At 40.3% G+C, this 21,703-nt stretch overlaps 1 protein-coding gene across 6 annotated transcripts in view; it reads left to right on the top strand.

Annotated features, from left to right (window-relative positions):
- The window catches only part of LOC142659435 (diacylglycerol kinase eta-like), a 257,916-nt gene that overhangs the window by 103,631 nt on the left and 132,582 nt on the right, over positions 1–21,703 (top strand). For all 6 annotated transcript variants that reach the window (XM_075835574.1, XM_075835573.1, XM_075835568.1 and 3 more), the window contains 4 exons: positions 10,478–10,584; positions 11,265–11,390; positions 13,279–13,381; positions 20,352–20,514. In XM_075835574.1, coding sequence (XP_075691689.1) covers positions 10,478–10,584; positions 11,265–11,390; positions 13,279–13,381; positions 20,352–20,514 — 499 coding nt within the window. The remainder of the gene's footprint in view (positions 1–10,477; positions 10,585–11,264; positions 11,391–13,278; positions 13,382–20,351; positions 20,515–21,703) is intronic.

Raw genomic sequence — 21,703 nt, 5'->3', positions numbered from 1 at the left:
GGACTGCATATTCTAGATGAGGCCTCACTAATGCTTTGTAAAGTGGTAATATTACATCCCTGTCCCGCGAGTCCATGCCTCTTTTGATACACGACAATATTTTGCTGGCCTTTGAAGCAGCTGATTGACACTGCATGCTGTTATTTCGTTTATGATGTACAAGTACACCCAGGTCCTTCTCAACAAGTGACTCCCCCAGTGTAGCTCCCCCTAGGACATATGATCCATGCAGATTGTTGGTACCCAGATGCATAACTTTACATTTATCTACATTAAACCTCATTTGCCAAGTGGACGCCCAAACACTTAGTTTGTTTAAATCCGCTTGCAATTCACGAACATCTTCCATAGACTGAACTATATTACATAGCTTGGTGTCATCTGCAAAAATAGAAATAGTGCTATTAATTCCATCCTCTATATCATTAATAAATAAGTTGAATAATAGTGGTCCCAGCACTGAACCCTGGGGTACACCACTTACAACCGGGGACCATTCAGAATAGGAATCATTGACCACAACTCTCTGGATACTGTCCTTGAGCCAATTCTCAATCCAATTACAAACTATATTTTCTAAACCTATAGTCCTTAATTTACCCATTAGACGTCTATGAGGGACAGTGTCAAATGCCTTTGCAAAGTCCAAAAACACTATATCCACAGCTGGCCCACTGTCTAGGCTTCTGCTCACCTCTTCATAAAAACAAATCAGGTTGGTTTGACAACTTCTTTCCTTAGTAAAACCGTGCTGGCTGTCACTTGTAATACTATTTATTGTCACATAATCGTGTATATAGTCCCTCAATAGCCCCTCAAACATTTTCCCCACAATGGATGTTAAGCTTACTGGTCTATAATTACCCGGGGAAGACCTAGAGCCCTTTTTGAAAATAGGCACCACATTTGCCCTGCGCCAGTCCCTTGGCACTATACCAGTCACTAGAGAATCTCTAAATATTATGAAGAGGGGCACAGAAATAACTGAACTAAGCCCTTTAAGAACTCTAGGGTGTAACCCATCTCGTCCCAGAGCCTTGTGCACATTTATTTTATTTTATTTAGCTTGGACCATATCTACATTCAGCCAATTCAGTATATTAATTGATGTATTAACAGCACTGGCACCGGCTACATCAGCTGCTCTTTCTTCTGTTGTATATACAGAGCTAAAGAACCCATTTAGTAACTCTGCCTTCTCTTAATCCCCTGTTACCATCTCCCCGTTACCACTATTTAGGGGTCCTACATGTTCAGACCTTGGCTTTTTTGCATTTATATACTTGAAGAATTTTTTGGGATTTGTTTTACTATCCTTGGCCAACTGCCTTTCATTTTCCATTTTTGCTGATTTTATTACTTTTTACAGATTTTATTAACCCCTTCAGGGCGAAGCCATTTTTTGATTTTCGTTTTTCACTCCCCGCATTCCAAGAGCCATAACTTTTTTATTTTTCCGTCAATAGAATGGTGTGTGGGCTTATGTTTTGCGGGAGTTGTAGTTTCTTTTCGTACCATTTATAGTTCTATATAATGTACTGGGAAGCTGAAAAAAAATAATTTGCGGGCGGAAGTTGGAAAAAACTGTGATTCCTCAATTGTTTTTTGGGATTAGTTTTTACAGTGTTCACCATGCGGTAAAAAACGACAACTTGTCTTTATTCTGTGGCTCAATATGATTATGGTGATACCAAATTTATGTAGTTTTTTTTTTTGTTTACTACTTTTATTGATAATAAACCTTTTGTTAAAAAAAAAATGTTTTGTGTCACCACACTCTGAAAGCCATAACTTTTTTACTTTTTCACAGATTGAGCAGTGTGAGGGCTTATTTTTTGCGGGACGAGCTGTACTTTTTATTGGTACCATTTTATGGTACGTAGAACTTTTTTATTACATTTTGTTTGAGAGCTAAGTTGACCAAAAACAGCGATTTTGGAGTTTTACATTTATATTTTTACGGCGTTCACCGTGCGCGTTAAATAAATGCTATATTGTAATAGTTCAGACTTTTACGGACGCAGCGATATAAATTTTGTTTACTTTTTTTTATATTTTACATTACTATAGGGGGAAAATGGAACGTTTAATATATATATATATTTTTTCACTACTTAAAACTTTTTTTAACTTTTTTTTCATAGACTTTATTAGCCCCCCTAGGGGACTTGAACCAGTGATTGTTATTGCAGTATATCGTCATTTTTACAGGCAGTGCTTAACATCTTCTCTCCCCGATCTCACTGTAGGGGGGGGCAATTAGCTGTCAGAGGGCTCCGAACCCCTCTTTTCAAAGCCTCACCGCAGCATTTAAGGGGTTAAATAGCCAGGAACAGCACGATCGCTGCTCCCGCCTGTTAGTCCCGGGTGTCTGCTGTAAAATACAGCCGACAAACGCAGCATATGGAGAGCGCTCAGTGCGATTCGACTAGAGGTGAAGCTCTGTTGGGTCTTGTCATTTCTAATAATGCAGAGCTTGTTGTGAATGACAATGTTCGTGAAAACCTCGGTAACAGTGATCACAATATAGTTACATTTTACCTATACTGTAAAAAACAAACACAGGCTGGGAGGGCAAAAACACTTAATTTTAAGAAGGCCAATTTACCCAGGATGAGGGCTGCAATTCAAGATATAGACTGGGAAGAACTAATGTTCAAATATTGGTACAAATGATAAATGGGAGATCTTAAAATCTTCTTTGGCTAAATATATGGCAAAATTTATTCCTATACAGTGAAGGAAATAAGTATTTGATCCCTTGCTGATTTTGTAAGTTTGCCCACTGTCAAAGACATGAACAGTCTAGAATTTTTAGGCTAGGTTAATTTTACCAGTGAGAGATAGATTATCTAAAAAAACAAACTGAAAATCACATTGTCAAATTGATATATATTTATTTGCATTGTGCACAGAGAAATAAGTATTTGATCTTTTTGGCAAACAAGACTTAATACTTGGTGGCAAAACCCTTGTTGGCAAGCACAGCAGTCAGACGTTTTTTGTAGTTGATGATGAGGTTTGCACACATGTTAGATGGAATTTTGGCCCACTTCTCTTTGCAGATCATCTGTAAATCATTAGGATTTCGAGGCAGTCGCTTGGCAACTCGGATCTTCAGCTCCCTCCATAAGTTTTCGATGGGATTAAGGTTTGGAGACTGGCTAGGCCACTCCATGACCTTAATGTGCTTCTTTTTGAGCCACTCCTTTGTTGCCTTGGCTGTATGTTTCGGGTCATTGTCGTGCTGGAAGACCCAGCCACGAGCCATTTTTAATGTCCTGGTGGAGGGAAGGAGGTTGTCACTCAGGATTTGACGGTACATGGCTCCATCCATTCTCCCATTGATGCGGTGAAGTAGTCCTGTGCCCTTAGCAGAGAAACACCGCCAAAACATAATGTTTCCACCTCCATGCTTGACAGTGGGGATGGTGTTCTTTGGGTCATAGGCAGCATTTCTCTTCCTCCAAACACGGCGAGTTGAGTTAATGCCAAAGAGCTCAATTTTAGTCTCATCTGACCACTGCACCTTCTCCCAATCACTCTCAGAATCATCCAGATGTTCATTTGCAAACTTCAGACGGGCCTGTACATGTGCCTTCTTGAGCAGGGGGACCTTGCGGGCACTGCAGGATTTTAATCCATTACGGCGTAATGTGTTACCAATGGTTTTCTTGGTGACTGTGGTCCCAGCTGCCTTGAGATCATTAACAAGTTGTAGTTTTCGGCTGAGCTCTAACCTTCCTCAGGATCAAGGATACCCCACGAGGTGAGATTTTGCATGGAGCCCCAGATCGATGTCGATTGACAGTCATTTTGTATGTCTTGCATTTTCTTACTATTGCACCAACAGTTGTCTCCTTCTCACCCAGCGTCTTACTTATGGTTTTGTAGCCCATTCCAGCCTTGTGCAGGTCTATAATCTTGTCCCTGACATCCTTAGAAAGCTCTTTGGTCTTGCCCATGTTGTAGAGGTTAGAGTCAGACTGATTAATTGAGTCTTTGGACAGGAGTCTTTTATACAGGTGACCATTTAAGACAGCTGTCTTTAATGTAGGCACCAAGTTGATTTGGAGCGTGTAACTGGTCTGGAGGAGGCTGAACTCTTAATGGTTGGTAGGGGATCAAATACTTATTTCTCCGTGCACAATGCAAATAAATATATATAATTTTGACTATGTGATTTTCTGTTTTTTTTTTTAATATAATCTATCTCTCACAGGTACAATTAACCTAGTCTAAAAATTCTAGACTGTTCATGTCTTTGACAGTGGGCAAACTTACAAAATCAGCAAGGGGTCAAATACTTATTTCCTTCACTGTAGGTAACAAAGTATAAACGACTAAAATGAATCCCAACATGGCTTACACCTTCTGTAAAAAGGGCAATATATGACAATGAATGGGCATTTGAAAAATACAAATCTGAGGGTACAGCTTTAGAAAACTCCAAAGAGTTTAATAAAATCTGTAAAAAAAAGTAATAAAATCAGCAAAAATACAAAATGAAAGGCAGATGCCCAAGGATAGCAAAACAAATGCCAAAAGATTCTTCAAGTATATAATAGGTCCCGGAGGTGGGACCCGCATCTATTTTACATTTATGACATATCCTGTGGATATCCAAAGAAGTAGTAGGACAACAGCACACGTCTTCAAATCATCAAAGTGGTTTTATTGTCAAGACATCCACAAACGACAAGCAACGTTTCGACCCATAGTGAGTGAAGGGTCTTTGTCAAGCCTAACATCATGTCTAAAAACATCGTTATAAATGGGTGAATACAAATGATCACATGGCCCATTCCAACCAGTGAACATCATGAATCTGGTCTCCCAGGTGAAGCATACATTAGTCTTAATGACATACATCAAATAGTTATATAATCTTCAAAAACGTGCAAAACTACAATGTGTAATACATCTTTAATACATCAACATCAATAATATATCAATCATTGTTATTACAATAGAAAAGTGAAGGAGGAAAGTTCACCACACTCCAGGTTCCAGCTACGATCACAGAGCTCTACTGTGCATGCTCAGCAATCAATCATCTCTGCTGTGAAAAAAATATAAAGACCAGCGTTCGATCAAAAATAGTGATCAAAGTATGTAAAAATATACGACATCCATAGTCATAACAGGAATCCATCATCCTGCAGCTCCATATCTGTATATTTTGAGGCAAAATTAATTCAATAATTAAAAACGCCTTCACTCTGTTTAAGTCACATGTGAACAGGGCAGAGGGAGGGAGAAGGGATCAGGTTCATATTACTTCATGATATCAATCACTAGAAGTTAAATATAAGACATCCTCAGTCATAACAAGAATCCATCATACTGCAGCTCCATATCTGTATATTTTGAGGCAAAAATAATTCAATAATTAAAAACGCCTTCACTCAGTTTAAGTCGCATGTGAACAGGGCAGACGGAGGGAGAAGGGATCAGGTTCATATTACTGCATGATATCAATCCCTAGGAGTTAAAGTCATCAAATACTATTTAGTGTTAAACCGCCTACATAAATCGGATCACCAAAGTGATTCAAAAACTTTCTAGGGAATGCTTGTAACTACTGTCCGACAAATCATGTTGGACAATTATACCGCACAAAACACGAGATTTATATAATGATGATAAAAACGCCTTCACTCCGTGATGTTAAGTCACATGTGAACAGGGCAGACGGAGGGAGAAGGGATCAGGTTCATATTACTACATGATATCAATCACTAAAAGTTAGTGTCATCAAATCCCTTCTCCCTCCGTCTGCCCTGTTCACATGTGACTTCACATGTGTCGGACAGTAGTTACAAGCATTCCCTAGAAAGTTTTTGAATCACTTTGGTGATCCGATTTATGTAGGCGGTTTAACACTAAATAGTATTTGATGACTTTAACTCCTAGGGATTGATATCATGCAGTAATATGAACCTGATCCCTTCTCCCTCCGTCTGCCCTGTTCACATGCGACTTAAACTGAGTGAAGGCGTTTTTAATTATTGAATTATTTTTGCCTCAAAATATACAGATATGGAGCTGCAGTATGATGGATTCTTGTTATGACTGAGGATGTCTTATATTTAACTTCTAGTGATTGATATCATGAAGTAATATGAACCTGATCCCTTCTCCCTCCCTCTGCCCTGTTCACATGTGACTTAAACAGAGTGAAGGCGTTTTTAATTATTGAATTAATTTTGCCTCAAAATATACAGATATGGAGCTGCAGGATGATGGATTCCTGTTATGACTATGGATGTTGTATATTTTTACATACTTTGATCACTATTTTTGATCGAACGCTGGTCTTTATATTTTTTTCACAGCAGAGATGATTGATTGCTGAGCATGCACAGTAGAGCTCTGTGATCGTAGCTGGAACCTGGAGTGTGGTGAACTTTCCTCCTTCACTTTTCTATTGTAATAACAATGATTGATATATTATTGATGTTGATGTATTAAAGATGTATTACACATTGTAGTTTTGCACGTTTTTGAAGATTATATAACTATTTGATGTATGTCATTAAGACTAATGTATGCTTCACCTGGGAGACCAGATTCACGATGTTCACTGGTTGGAATGGGCCATGTGATCATTTGTATTCACCCATTTATAACGATGTTTTTAGACATGATGTTAGGCTTGACAAAGACCCTTCACTCACTATGGGTCGAAACGTTGCTTGTCGTTTGTGGATGTCTTGACAATAAAACCACTTTGATGATTTGAAGACGTGTGCTGTTGTCCTACTACTTCTTTGGATATACATCGTGCTGGAGTTGGTTTGCCTGGCTTGACAGCGTGCACCGCACCATACTCGGGACTAGTGCTGCTTCAAAAATCTCCTTTTTTCTGATATCCTGTGGATATGTCATAAATATCTCTGATGGGAAAACCCCCTTAAAAAGACTTAGATTATTTCTTCGAATGAAAAACAATCATTACCTATGGCAATGTATATGTTTGTTTTTTTAATGTTAATCCAGCCAGATTGCCATCTGGGATCGGCAGGGAATTTTTACTTTTTAGGGAAGATTGGTTAATTCCTTCCTCTGAATCAGTAAGGGAAAAACATAGTTCTATAATTTCTCTCATCCCTTCCCTTTCTCCAGTCCATAGGTTGAACTTTATGAACATATTGTTTTTTTAAACCGTACTATGTAATATATTCATTGTCAGAGTAATCCTCACATATGAAAACTACAAATTGCAATGTACAAAATAAACCAAAGTATTTCAAAGTGCTATATTATCAAAATAGCTCCTGCTTGTAAAGGGAACAATTACAATAACATTATATTAGGGAACAAATGAAAAAAATACATTGATTGATAAGTAAATAAAATGAAATTAATATAAGCGACTCCAAAAAAGAGCTTCTTGTAAATATGTGCATTAATGGGATTCATTCTTTTAAAGTAAAAAAAATAAATCTATATTTGACATACAGGATGTCGGCTGCCACCACTAGAGGGAGCAAGGGAGCTTACTGCATACTGTTATACATGAAACTAAATATTAACAGCCAGAATGTTTTCTTTTAAATCTTAAATGTTTGTGCAGAGGAATTCTACTTCTGATGTAGAAAAACAAGTCTCTGACCTCTCTAAAGATATATTAATTAATTGATTAGCAAAGAATTTTGGTCCTAAAAATGACGTGATGACAAAAGGTAAAGATTTACCTTAAAGTGGATCTGTCAGCTGAGTATATTGCCCTACTTAAGGGCAACATTTTATGACGACAGGTCCACTGAACTATTAGCCCAAATAGCATAAAAAATAAAAAAATTGGGCCTGTTATCTAATATCACGTAACCAAAAATGCTTCCTCTGCCCGCTCCCTTACCCCCACCAGAGCAGATACATGACTGCCACCTGCCACTGGTGCAGAAGGAGGCAGGAAGAGACATGGGGAGTGCTGACCTCATGAATACACCAAAATCTATCCATACATTGTATTATTTTTAGGTGCTATTAATCAAATGGTACAATACGGTATCTTATTGTGCCACTACAGCTCATGTACAACAAATCTGCTCCATAATATGCTGCAAATAAGAATCCTTTTTCATGACCAGTGTCAAAAAAAGCAAATATCAATTCACTGATTGTTAGGTTCTGTTCACACGACCATCATGGTTTGTGTTAGAACGGAAACTATGACGGCTGTGCCCGTTCCATCACATGACGGCGCTGCATACTGTGTTATTCTTCATGGAACTGTTAACGGAGGCTCCGAATGAAGCTTCTGACTGTAGTGTGAACATGGAAAAGTCCAGTCTAATGGGGTTATACACTGTTTATAGGCATTTTCATATTCTTTATATATTAGTATGTCTCACATATATTTATGGAAACATGTATTCGTACTAACTTTCCTCTTTTGCATTTATTATTTGTATTATGCTTCATTTTAGATTTTTTTACGCTCAGGAACTTTAAGAGTAAACTTAAGGTATTGAGGCAGACATGATTACTTGCATAGGGATTATTCCCTGAATGTGCTGTTTAGAAATACCTGGGGCTTATACTGAGAGGAGTACCATCTAATTATAGATTAAACTCTGTGATAAAATACAGACCACATCGCTGGGGTTGCGCATGAGCAGAGATACCGGACGCGGCTCTCGACCCCCTCTCGTCTAGACACCCACTGTGCGCTTGCGCGATCTCCATGGAGACGCGTCTTTGGAGACGCGCGTGCGCAGTTTGGGAATGACGACCGGTGACCGAGATCCCGTGACTTCCGATGCATTCTCGCGCATGCGCCATGGACCAATGATGTGGTCTGACATCCGGAACTTCACTTCCTTTCCTTCTTTGCGACTCGGGATGCGGGGCAATATAAAAAGGCGGACAGGATAGAGCATAGATTATACCCCCTGAGGAAGCTGATACAGCGAAACGCGCGTTGGGGTGGTGATTTTGCCTGCACGTGGACCACGAACTTTAGTGCTCTAACCATGGGTGAGTGGACTCTTTCCTGGCCTTATCTGGGGATCCCAGATGAATAGCTGTGCACACTATGTACATCCTGCTTATGTACTGCAGGGACACTTGATGGTACTCCTTTCAGCCTCTTGGGGATTTGTGTATTGTACATTCAAAGTATTTTGAGTTTTGATGTCTTTCTCCTCTTGAGTAACTTTTTGACCTCTTTTGAGGCTGTTTCAACTGTAGGATACATACAATTGAGGAAAGGGTTTTCTGACTTGAATCCCCTCTCCCTCCTTTTGGAGTGATGCAGTTATAGTAGTGTGAGGTTGTAAAAATTTAGTATTTGGCAGCGGCTGTTACAATTATTGACTAGTTACCATCACACTGCATACCTGTATCCTTCTGTGCTATTTACTGTCATACCCATGTCCCCATGGTTATATAATATGACTTGATATTGTATTTTTCTTACCAGTGACCCACGTGCCACTTCTTCTTTTTTAGAAAACCTCGCCATGTTTTTTATTAAGTGTTCGATATGTAAATTATATGTAATAAAATTTGTTTTTTGTACTTTACATCTGGCTTTAAAGACTCTTCTTTCTCTAGTTATGCTATGAATCAGCGAGTCTGCTATTTTGTGATATTTTGGGGGTGCTTTACACCAATGTTGGCTGCACCTAACTAGTTACCTGTCCCTGTGAGACATCTGTTTATAACTGTTTATAGGCATTGTAGAAAAGCCCATGGAATCATGAGTGATATACTGTAGATCTATGTATATATTACTCATACATGGACACATGGACATATTTAGAGTTTTCTAGACTAAATTGAGACACATAACATAATACAAATTTGAAACACATCTTGAGCTCTGCCCACTAAACTTTATTTACACAATCCCTAAGAACCCCCTTTAAACATGCCGGCCATTCAAATGAATGCATCCTTTTAATGCAAAGACACGCCGGGTCCGCCAGAGTGGGAGTCCTTTTTAGAGAGTACTTCTTAGAGAGCAGCTTTCCGTTCTGGCACGTAGAGTGGTTTCCCAAGCGAGGATCAACCCCCATGTATGACGTCCGTATGTACCGGTATTGTCCAACCCATTTCAGTATGCATAACTGCAGAATAAGTTAGTTGTTGAATAATTCTCTTAAAGGCTCAGGCAAACAAACATATTTTTACTCTTTACAACCACTAAGTTAAATGGAGCTACTGTACATCTGTATGCCTCCTATTTTCATGTGGTGGCACACAGAGGTGGCATGCTCCATCGGACATCATATAGCCAAGCTATTCTCCTCTACAAGCATTACTTCTAGGAGAAAAGATCCCCATAATACAGTGCTTTACAGAGTCTCCAAATAGCGGCACACAGATGCATGAGGCCTGAATGTGATGTTGTATAGACACTCTCTTGGCTCCTGGCTTTGATTTCCTTTTGCAGAGCCCCACAAATGTTTCATTTTAAAAGGACATAATGAAAAATCCAAGTGAGTATATGCTTTCTTTTCTCTAGTTTGCAAGTTTAAAGCTCATAAACGCTGTGCTGTAAGAGCAACAAATAACTGCAAATGGACCACACTGGCATCTGTGGCGAATGACATTATAGAAGATGAGGATGGCGTAAGTACAGAGAACAGTTAGAGAACAGTACCTTGTAGTGCAGACTTATTTCTGTAGTACTTTACTAAAATTAGCCTGTTTAAAAACATAAGGATTCATATATTGATGCATTTAATTGTATTAAATTATAATGCAGACATTGAACACATGTGTTTCAAGATTCCACCATGAAGCATAGTGCACAGTTTTACTAAAGCAGCACAGTTACCCACCTATAATGTAGACCCAGATACTGAACATACTTAATACATTATCAGGTGTGATACATGTAAACAGCATTGCTCAGTCTATACATGTTCAACCCCCTCCATTCCAGTCTGTGCAATGTACGGGACACATACTAACACAAAAGGACAATCATAGTATTTTGCTAAGCGGAAACTTTTGATGGAGGGCTAGGTTTACCTTTTGGTACTTATATATTTTGCCCCGAAAGCTGGATCATATGGTGACGTTATGGATATTTTCCCCAACGTCAAGTATAGGTATATTTAATATATCAGAAATAACATCATTGTATTGACTTCAAGGTTCTCCAATATATAAAATAGAAGTCTATTTTCATTCACACCAGATTATTTCTAAACTCGGATTACTGTTTTTTTATTTTTGGTTGGACAAGAAAAATCTTGACCAGTAGATTCCTCAGTCCATATTACTAATTTTCTGTTTTTTTTTAGGTGACAATGCCTCATCAGTGGTTGGAAGGAAACTTGCCAGTTAGTGCTAAATGTGCTGTTTGCGACAAAACATGCGGGAGTGTGCGGAGACTACAGGACTGGAGGTGCTTGTGGTGCAAAGCTATAGTAAGTTAGTATTAATCATATGCTATTCATTATAATCATATGCCATATCTGATTTGCTCCTAGTTTCTATAGCCATTATCTCATTACTAGACATTCTATATGACAGCTGAAATACATTTGATATGTCTTATTTTGCAATGCACACAACAGAGTATCTGTCTGTCATCCACAGTTGCAAGAAAAAGGTAAATAAACACTTTGGAATTACCTGGATTTCTGCCTTGATTACTAATAAAATGTGGTCTGGTTGTTAACAAAGTCACATTTATAGACAAAAACAATCTAACCATACTTATAACACACAAATAGTTGAACTGTTTATGTCTTTAATTGAGCACATTGAGTAAAAATTCACAATGCAGTGCGAAAAAGTAAGTTAACCTCTGTGTTAATGACTTTTCCAAGAGTAAAAAGGTGTTTCAATTAAGTCGATTGAAAGTGTGGGTTTCACAGGTGCTTTGCCCATTAAATAAAGGCACACAAAGTCTGGTTATTGACAAATCTGTTCTTCTCAAGAAAGATTGGCTATTGTGAACCATGCCACAAGGCAAACAACAGCTACAGACAGTGTCACAGCTGCTTTGGCTGCGTGATCTCTCTCGCTGTATGACAAGAGATGGAGGGGAGAGCATGTGCTTCACAGAACAGAAGAGGAGAAGAAGAATGTGAATTCTTCTTCTTCTGTTCCATGGCGGCGGGAGTATCGTCGGCAGCGGCGTTGGAGCTGTGCGCGCATGAGTGCAGGTGCACGCTCCCAACTCTTCAGCTCTCGGCAGACAAGGACAACAAGACTGTGTGATCTCGCGAGAGAGATCACAGAGCACATGCAGCTGTGACACTGTCCGTAGCTGATTGGACAGTGTCACAGTGAAAGTAACACGCCCCCTTGCCATTTACACGCCTCATTGACAGTTCAGGGGGTTATTTACATATCGGGCATCAAATATAACGGCACCGATATGTTAATAACCCAGGAAGTTAGAAAACTAATTTCAAGTGAGACAGTGTTTGTGAAGCCCTGCCCATTACATGCTGCACTCAGCTGCACATGTATCGGCAGGTGAAAGGTTCTCTTTAACCTTATCGAGTAGCTGTGGCATGACCTGAAGAGGGCTGTGCATTCCAGAAATATTGATAAACGGAGGCACATTTGTGTTAGAAGTTAGATTATGTTTGTCTATGATTCTGACTTATATAACAATCAGACCACATTTTATTAGTAATCAATGCAGAAATCCAGGTAATTCGAAAGGGCTCACTTACTTCTTCTGTATAATGTAGCTAAATGATTAAAAATGAGCAATAAGTTAAAAAAATATATATTTTAAGCACATAGTACTTATTATGTAATCTCATCCTGTGCCTCTGATTCTAAAACCAAGTCCTTAAGGAAATGTGCCTTGCAAGTATGAAAATGAGGGAAGACATACAAATGACATGGTGCTAGATCGAGAAGTACTTATGAGAATCTGTCACAGAGGCACAAGTCCTCGCGATCAGCTATTAATAGTGGAGTAAGCTGCTTCTGGACCGAAATGTGACATTACATGGCAGCCATTGAAATTAATGGCGTCCATGTAGTGCATCGGCGGTCTTGGTCCACCAGAGAAGGAGCCGCACTTACAACTGTTTTGACTCACAGAGAGGGACCCCGTCTCATGTCTTCCGTGTGTCTTAGTAGGACATATAGTAGAGTTGTCCTCCTGAGAAATAATTCCTTCCAAATATACGTGTCTAATTTATTATACATAGGGAGGACTAGAATATGAAGTTTAGACTGTTCTATTTGGAGCAGAGTGTGAAGCTTAGAATGTTGTCTACTTTAATTAATTAATGGAATATTTAACGTATTTCAGTATCATTTAATGTTTTCATACTTTTTTTTTAGGTGCATAGTTCATGTAAGGAGCAACTAGGCAAAATCTGCCCCCTTGGAGCTTGTAGAGTCTCAATAATTCCTCCTACTGCACTAAATAGCATTGACTCAGATGGTAAGTACACAGTGTATGCTCATGCATATCCTGCAAATTATCCATTGGCATTTTATAAAACGAAAAAGCATAGAAAACAAAAGGTGGTTATTAATGGAACATACTCAGATACTTAGTTTCTGTTACTAGTAGGTACCACACTGATCAGTATTGGGCTCTCTTCTTCTTTTTTAAATAAGATATTTTTTTATCGAGAAACAAAATTTGTTAATTGTTATACATACAACAGGAACAGTATATAACAGCATATACAAAAAGAGTATCAACCCCATCCCTAGGTCTCTGTGCAATAATGCATAAGGAAGGAGAGTAAGATTATTACAACCTCATTATCCAAAAGAACTTAATCATTAATGATCAGTACCATCAATTCAGAATTTATACAGTTATGTCAAAATGTTTTCAGTTCCACAGTCCTATAATTTCCATACCCGCCACACCATGCCTTAACTTGTCAGAGCTGAGGAGAGACTATTTCAGAGCAACGCCTGCGACGCCATTCCTGGCGTTGCGATCCACTGTCCCATTGTTGTTCAAACTTACGTAGTGTGTCACGTTTCAAATATATACCCCTCTCTAACAAAATCACAGAATTCATTACTCCTAAAAATTCTTCTACTGTGGGAAGCGCATCACCCAGCCAATGTCTGGCAATAGTTTTCCTGGCTTGGTATAAATTTTTTGCGACTGCTAGTTTTGGCATCTCAGGTAATGGCAATTCTTCTACATATCCAAAAGTCCAGTCAAAGGTGTTTTAGAAATCTGTTGACCAAAAACCTGCATAGATATCATCCCAATATGAAGACAATAAAGGACATGTCCATAGCATATGTGACAAGTGTGCAGTATAGTCAGGGCATCTTGGACATCTAGCATCAGGTCTACACACATTTTGCACAGCAGATATGGTGTACGGCAGGGGTCTCAAACTTGGCCAGGTAAGTCGGCCACATATAGAAAAAATGGGAAGTTGACGGGCCGCATTACTTTCAAACTTGATACAATGCAAAATTATTGTTAATCAATCAGTTATTTGAACTACTATAACACTATATAATAATAATAATAATAATAATAATACTGCATTACTATTATAATACCGCTAGGTTTAGAGAGAATTCTCCACGTGCTTATTTCAACAATCCAGTTTTCCAGTTTAAGTGTCGCTAAATGCAGTCCAGTGGCTCAGTTGGAAGCGTTAGGCACATGTCAAGATTGGGCAGCCCCTTTTTAGATATTGCCACAGAGTCCTCTGTAGATAGTGCTACAGAGTCCTCTGTAGATAATGCCACAGTGCCCTCTGTAGATAATGCCACAGTGCCCTCTGTAGATAATGCCACACACCCACTTGTAGATAATTCCACAGTGCCCTCTGTAGATGCTGACACAGTGCCCTCTGTAGATGCTGCCACAGTGCCCTCTGTAGATGCTGCCACAGTGCCCTCTGTAGATGCTACCACAGTGCCCTCTGCAGATGCTGCCGCAGTGCCCTCTGCAGATAATTCCACACACACCCCAAGTAGATAGCTCCATTGGGGCTCCCTCTAGGAGTGGAATCCCCAGCCAGAGCGTTGCCGACGCTTTGGCTGGGGATTCCTCTGCTGTTGGAGCCCCTGACGTCACTGTCCATACACAGTGACGTCAGGGGATCCTCCTGTACCGGAATGTGATGTCAGGGGCAACCCCAGAGCCGGTATCCCGGAGCAGAGCACTAGTATAGGCTCTGCGCCGGAACTCTGGGGAAGCCACTGACATCAATGTCCATATATGGACAGTGATGTCAGTGGCTTGCCCAGAGCTGGGGTCCCGGATCAGAGCCACTTCTAACACTCTGCCTGGGATTCCAGCTCTGCTCCTGACATCACTGTCCATATATGGACATGGATGTCAGGGGCAACCCCAGAGCTGGAGTCCCGGGCAGAGAGCTAGTAGGTTCTTCCTGGGACTCCATGTGTGGACAGCAATGTCAGGGAATTCCACAGAGTCCCGGAGCAGAGCATGTACTAGCGGCTCTGTGTCCCGCGGGCCGCAGATGAGAGCCCCAGGTGGCCCGCGGGCCACGTACTTGAGACCCCTTGTGTACAGTAAGCTCATAAGGTATAATTATGATCTTCTATAAGCAACACTAAGAGACAGTTTAGGTGCCATTTCTAATACTTCATTCCAAGTCTCACCTGACATGGGGCCTACATCAACCTCCCATCGCTCCTTTAGTCCCAATATTGTGTCACCCAAGACTCTCGGTAGAAGTAGATTACAAAGGAGATTAAAATACAGGACGTTTCCATTTTTTACAATGTGATCAAACATTTCTGTCTTGCACATAATTGTAGAAATATATTTAAACTGACTTTGAGCTGCATATCTCAGCTGTAAGCATCTATAGAAGACTGAATGAGGTCGAGAATAGTCTTGTAATTGCTGAAATTACTTGAAGCCATCATCATCATCATCATCATCATCAAACAACTGATATACATATTTAACACCTTGATGAATCCAGCCCTCAAAACCTACCAAAATATTAAATTCCCAGAGAGTGGGATTATCCAATGTAGGTGTATAGCAAGTCTATCCTGAAATATTTAGGATATACTCTGTGTAGCAAAATAAGAGTTGGCATAGTATGGGGTAATAATCGCATCCTATGTGCATCCAATGACTCCAGTACCAATCTTCCTCCCAGAACATGTTTGAAGATTTTATAACTAGAACTTTCCCCCTGAAGTTGTGATGCCCTATAGTAGACCTAATCATGCGGAATAGCCAGCCACCGCCCCCCCCCTCTATTTTTGACATCTGTAATTTCTCTAGTTTGATACGGGGAGTTCCCTTTCTCCAAATAAGATTCTGGAAGATCCCATGTATAGTCTTGAAAAGATGAGTCAGAAACCACACCGATGCATTATGCAATATATACAGCAGTTGTAGCATCAAAGTCATCTTCACGAAGTTTGCTCTTTCCATCACAGATAGTGGCAGTTTCACCCATTTATCTACTTTATGCTGCAGTTTTTCTATCATCGGCATCACATTAAGGGGTACATATTCCGCAACGTCTCTAGAGACCCAAATGTCCAGATATTTAAATTGATCAATATGTGGTATGATCAGTCCATTGCGCTGAGGTATAATTTCATTGGGTTCCATTGGTAATAGGGCTGACTTGGTCCAATTGATGTTCTGAATATATACCAAATTGGTCTATGATGGACAAAATACTCCCCAAAGAACCGTGCATATCTTGCACAAATAGTAATAGGTCATCGGCGTAGAGTGCCACCCGGTTTTCCCAATCTCCATACTTGAAACCCTTAATATCACCTGTCCTTCTAAATTTAGCTGCCAAGGGCTTAATGGCTACTGTGAATAAAAGTGGCAAGAGAGGGCACCCCTGACGGGTACTTCTCTCTAGAGTAAAGACATCTGGGTATGCATTGTTGGCCCTAATTCTGGCTCTGGGCGCCACATATAACAACTTAACCCACCTGAGGAATTGAGGTCCAAAGCCCATCTTTTCTCATACAGCCCATAGATAACCTCAGTCAATGTTATTGAAAGCCTTGGCGGCATTAAGAGACAAAATAGCTTTGCCATGAGAGCCAACTGGAGCCATATGGAGATTCAAGAACGGTCTTGTAAAATTAACCGCTGTAGATTTCGCTGGCATAAATCCTGACTGGTCGGATGAATTATTGAAGTGATAACTCCTGCCAGCCTATCAGAGAGTACTTTGGCCAGTATCTTTACATCTTACGTGAGAAGAGAGATCGGTTTGTACGAGCCTGGGAGACTCGGGTCTTTATCAGGTTTAGGCAGCCTTATAAAAAGGGATTCGTCATATACCGCTAGTAATTTGTGAAGCAATTCCTCACCATATAGTTTGTATAGTTCAGCGGGAATGCCGTCCTCACCTGGTGCCTTCTCATTTTTCATATAACAATCTGCCTTCTGTAGCTCTTCAAGGGTACTAGACCCCTCCAACCGATCTCTCTTCTCCTGTGCAAGCTGAGGAAGGTCAATAATAGAGAAATATGAATGCAAAGATGGCTAATCATACGTCACAGTAGATTTGTATAGAGATTTGTAAAAATTATAATACTCCCGCAAAACTTCCGCGATACCTTCCACCTCAACCTATGAATATAACTCGAGGGTTGCTGCTCCTTAGCTATAGAGGCCAAAAGATGCCCAAGTTGTTTGCCACCTTTATAGAACTGCTGCTTAAGAACCATTTTCTTATTATTTGCCTTTTCCATTGCAAACGTACTAAGTGTGTTTCCAGGCTTTATTAGTATCAGTAGATGTGAAACAACATGAGCCACCTCAGAATCTACCACACGTTGAGTAAGTGTCACCTCAAACTCTTTGACCCCTCGTATATACACCTTCAAAGTGTCCCATATCAGTCCGAGAGGACCTCTATGTTCATTAAACTGATAGAATTCTTTAAGAGAATCCACAATATCCGTTCTCTCTATTAGTCGCAGCCAGAATTTATTCAACCGCCAACCCATCAACGCTCTTGGCACCATCGGGATAAGCTGCAGCCTCACTGGGATGGGAGGATGGTCCGAGTGAGATCTAGGCAAATATTTCACAACAGATATGTATATCAACATATGAGCATTACATAAGGAAAGATCAATTCTCGAATAGGAGGCTGATGCACATTAATATACCCGTTCAGTTGGACATTTATTTCTCCACGCATCCTCCAGCCCTATCTCTCGGAGCATCCTCCCAAAGGGCATCACCGCAGTCCCCACAGAATGAGGTCTAGGAGGGAATTTATCCATCTCCGAATCAATATAATTATTATTTCTCTTCATTTTGTATATAACAATCAGTGTCTGCAAACAAGTGCATCTAGTGCATCATATTCTAGTGCATCTTATTTAAAGCATAGAGGAACAAGTACAGGAAAATCACAAGTGCTCCCCAACATCACCAGACTACTGGGCACATGTGACATGAGCATATGAACAAATTACACAACTAAAGGGGGTTTTACACTGGGCAATTATCTGGCAGACGAGCGTTCATAGAACGCTCATTGCCGATAATTGCCCTGAGTAAACAGGGCAGCGATCAGCAGATGAACGAGCAAACGCTCGATCGTCTGCTGGTCGTAGCATTTTAAAAAGTTAAATATTATCGCTGTCGGCAGCATATCTCCCTGTGTAAACAGGGAGATGCACTGCCGACATGATAATAACATATGGGAACGAGCGATCCGAGTAACGACCGCTTGTCCCCATCCATAGCTCCTTGTGACAATGTCTCGTTGATCGGCGTTCGCTGCACCAGCCAATTATCGGCCGGTGTAAAAGGGCCTTTAGTATAGTGTATAACATGTAACGTAAGCTCCACGGAACCCTATTCCCTTCAAAAGGTACAGATTTCACTGAGGTCAAGTCCTGTCACGGATTGTTCCCGACGGAGTTTATCTTCATTTGCATCCAGCCATCTCAGGGCATCCCTGGGAGTGTCAAAAAATGCAGTAGTCCCCATCGCTGCTACACGGAGCCTAGCAGGATATAGCATAGACTATTGGACCTGATGTTGGTGCGGCAGTTTTTTTAATATACAGAAATTGCGCTCTTCTGCACTGCACATTCACCCAATAGTCAGGGAAAAATGAGACTTTCACCCCATCAATAATAATATCTTACATATCTCGGGCTTTACGTAAAATGACATCTCTGTCCTTGTAGTGCAGAAGCTTGATTAAGATTTGTCTAGGAGGTCGTCCTACAGGACCAGGATGAGTGGGTACCCGATGTGCCCTCTCCACCGCAAATAGATGTGTCAGAGTGTCCTTGCCAAATATTTGAAGCAGCCAATGTTCAAAAAATGAGTCCGGATTGTTACTTTCAGCTTTCTCAGGTACCCCAATAAGCCTAACGTTATTACGGTGTAACCGATTTTCTAGGTCATCTGTTTTCGTAAATAACACCGCAACATCATGAGTATTTTTCTGGGTGTCTCTGCGTAATGGCGGCAAAGAATCTTCTAGCTCGCTCACACTTCCTTCCACTGCCGTGGTTCTCTTTGTAAACTTTTGTAAATCATGGCGTATAATAGAAACATTTTCTTTAACGTTGCTGATTTGTCTAGCAAGAAGAGTAAGTGCCTTGCTGCAGTGCAGACCACTTTGTATACATCTACTATGGTAGGTACAGGTGCCTCAGAAGTTGTCCGCTGCGCATGTAACATATCGTCACTAACCGCCATTAGATCCTGGAGTATCCTCTGCACCTCCGGGGATCTCTCCCCCAGAATTGTGGCCTCCCCCGCCAGGGTTACAGCAGCCATGGGCAGATGCGGCGCTATCGTCGGCTGTAGAGCCAGAGCCTTGGGACAGTGAGCAAACTACTCTAGGTGAGCCGCCACCGCTCTTTGCTCAGGGTCTGGTGTGGATGATTCTCGCACCGACGCTTCGGCGCCATTTTGGGCCTCAGCCCGCCACCACTCTCTTCCGTTCTGGAGCGAGTTTTACCGCCTTTTGCCATGAGGAGTCACGTCAAACTTCACCCAGAGCTTCAGGTAAGTATCACACACTGATATCTGAGTCATTGGAGCTGTATAGCCGATAATTCCAGGATAAATAGCAGTTATTAGTAGCAGGAGCAGTGAGCTGCACGTCCTCCCACATAGCTTGCTAGACCACGCCCCGGCCCTCTTCTTTTTAACATTTTTGTTAATGACGTTGTAGTTGGTTTACAGAGTAAGCTTTCAATATTTATAGAAGATGGTAAACCTTGCAGAGTAGGGCTCTCCAAATACTGGCCTTATTGCTTCCATTTTTATACCAGGCGTGCACCACAATCCTGATGTAAACAGAGCCTGACAGTTATTGCTGTTAGGAAGCATTTATGATTTAGTGATTAAATATTAATTTGATTAAAAATGAATGGAGGAGGCTGTGACCGGAGCATAAATAACATGCATGACTTTTCTGCTTCAGGTTTTTGGAAAGCAACATCTCCTGTCTCCTGTGCCAGTCCGCTCCTTGTGTTTGTAAATTCCAAAAGTGGAGATAACCAAGGTGTAAAGTTCCTGCGCAAATTCAAGCAGTTTTTGAATCCAGCACAGGTGTTTGACCTTATGAATGGGGGTCCACAACTGGGGTGAGCATAAAATAATTGCTATTTTTTTAAAATTTATTTTGCCATTAACATGTTTAAGCAGAATTGATTCACGCAATAGTGAAACGGTAGGAAACACACAGTGACAACGTTTATTGCAGAGTACTAGTGAACAGGACATTAAAGGGAAGCACTTGGCTGAAGAGGTTTTCCTAAGACTGGATATGAGCGTCACATCATTGGCTCTCAACCTTTGCTACATTTAATATATTCTGCTGCTACTGTACATAGTATTTTTATAAAGTATAGCGTTAAGGCCCAGTTTACATCACATTTTGTCCATTCCGTTGAAGTGTCTTGCTGGATTCTGGTTTTTGACAGGACTGAAAAGCGTTGTTTTTCTGTACTGTAAAAAAGCAGGATCCAAACAGAAGTCAATGGCAAGAGGATAGACATGAGCAACAGACTGATGTGAACTGGGCCTTAAATTTAGATAATTTTTGTATTAAGCTTGTCTACCTACCCTTTCCATAATTAAATTACTAGAAAGCATAGATTAAGAAAAATTTGATTTCTAACATACATATATTAGAACACCAATGGAAAAAACATAATGCTGGACCAAATTAATAACACAAATTCATCTTTATTAATTCATCCCAAAAAGTTTTTTTAGACTGATAAAACTATAGTTAGAACGAAAAATATATACATGTTTTAAAGGGGTATTCTCATGTTATAAAGTGATGGCATATTGCTGAAATATGCCCTCACTTTATGATCTTGGGGTTCGACCTCTAGGACCCCCACTGATGCTGAAAATAAAGGGAATGCAGCACTTTAGCGCTACGTTTCCTTTACTGTTTAAACCTGCAAAGTGGCGCCCCGGCCACCAGATATGCAGGGAAAAACAGTGAAGCGACACATCACTAAAGTGAATAGGGCCGGCCTCAGTTCCCTGCACAGTATCACTGTGCAGGGAAAACTTAGAAGGTAATACAGCATTAAATCAGCGCTGCAGCTCCTTTATTCTCAAAGGTCGAACCACCACCGATCATAATATATGGAAATATGTATTAAAGAGGCCATGTCACCAGATTATAAGTGCCCTATCTCCTACATAATCTGAACGACGCTGTAATGTAGATAACAACAGTGGTTTTTATTTTGAAAAACGATCATTTTTGACCAAGTTATAAACAATTTTAGATTTATGCTAATTAGTTTTTTT

This window comes from Rhinoderma darwinii, chromosome 8 (genome assembly GCF_050947455.1).
Source record: "Rhinoderma darwinii isolate aRhiDar2 chromosome 8, aRhiDar2.hap1, whole genome shotgun sequence".
NCBI classification, from domain to species: Eukaryota; Metazoa; Chordata; class Amphibia; order Anura; family Rhinodermatidae; genus Rhinoderma; species Rhinoderma darwinii.
This window is presented reverse-complemented; position numbering and strand designations above follow the sequence as displayed.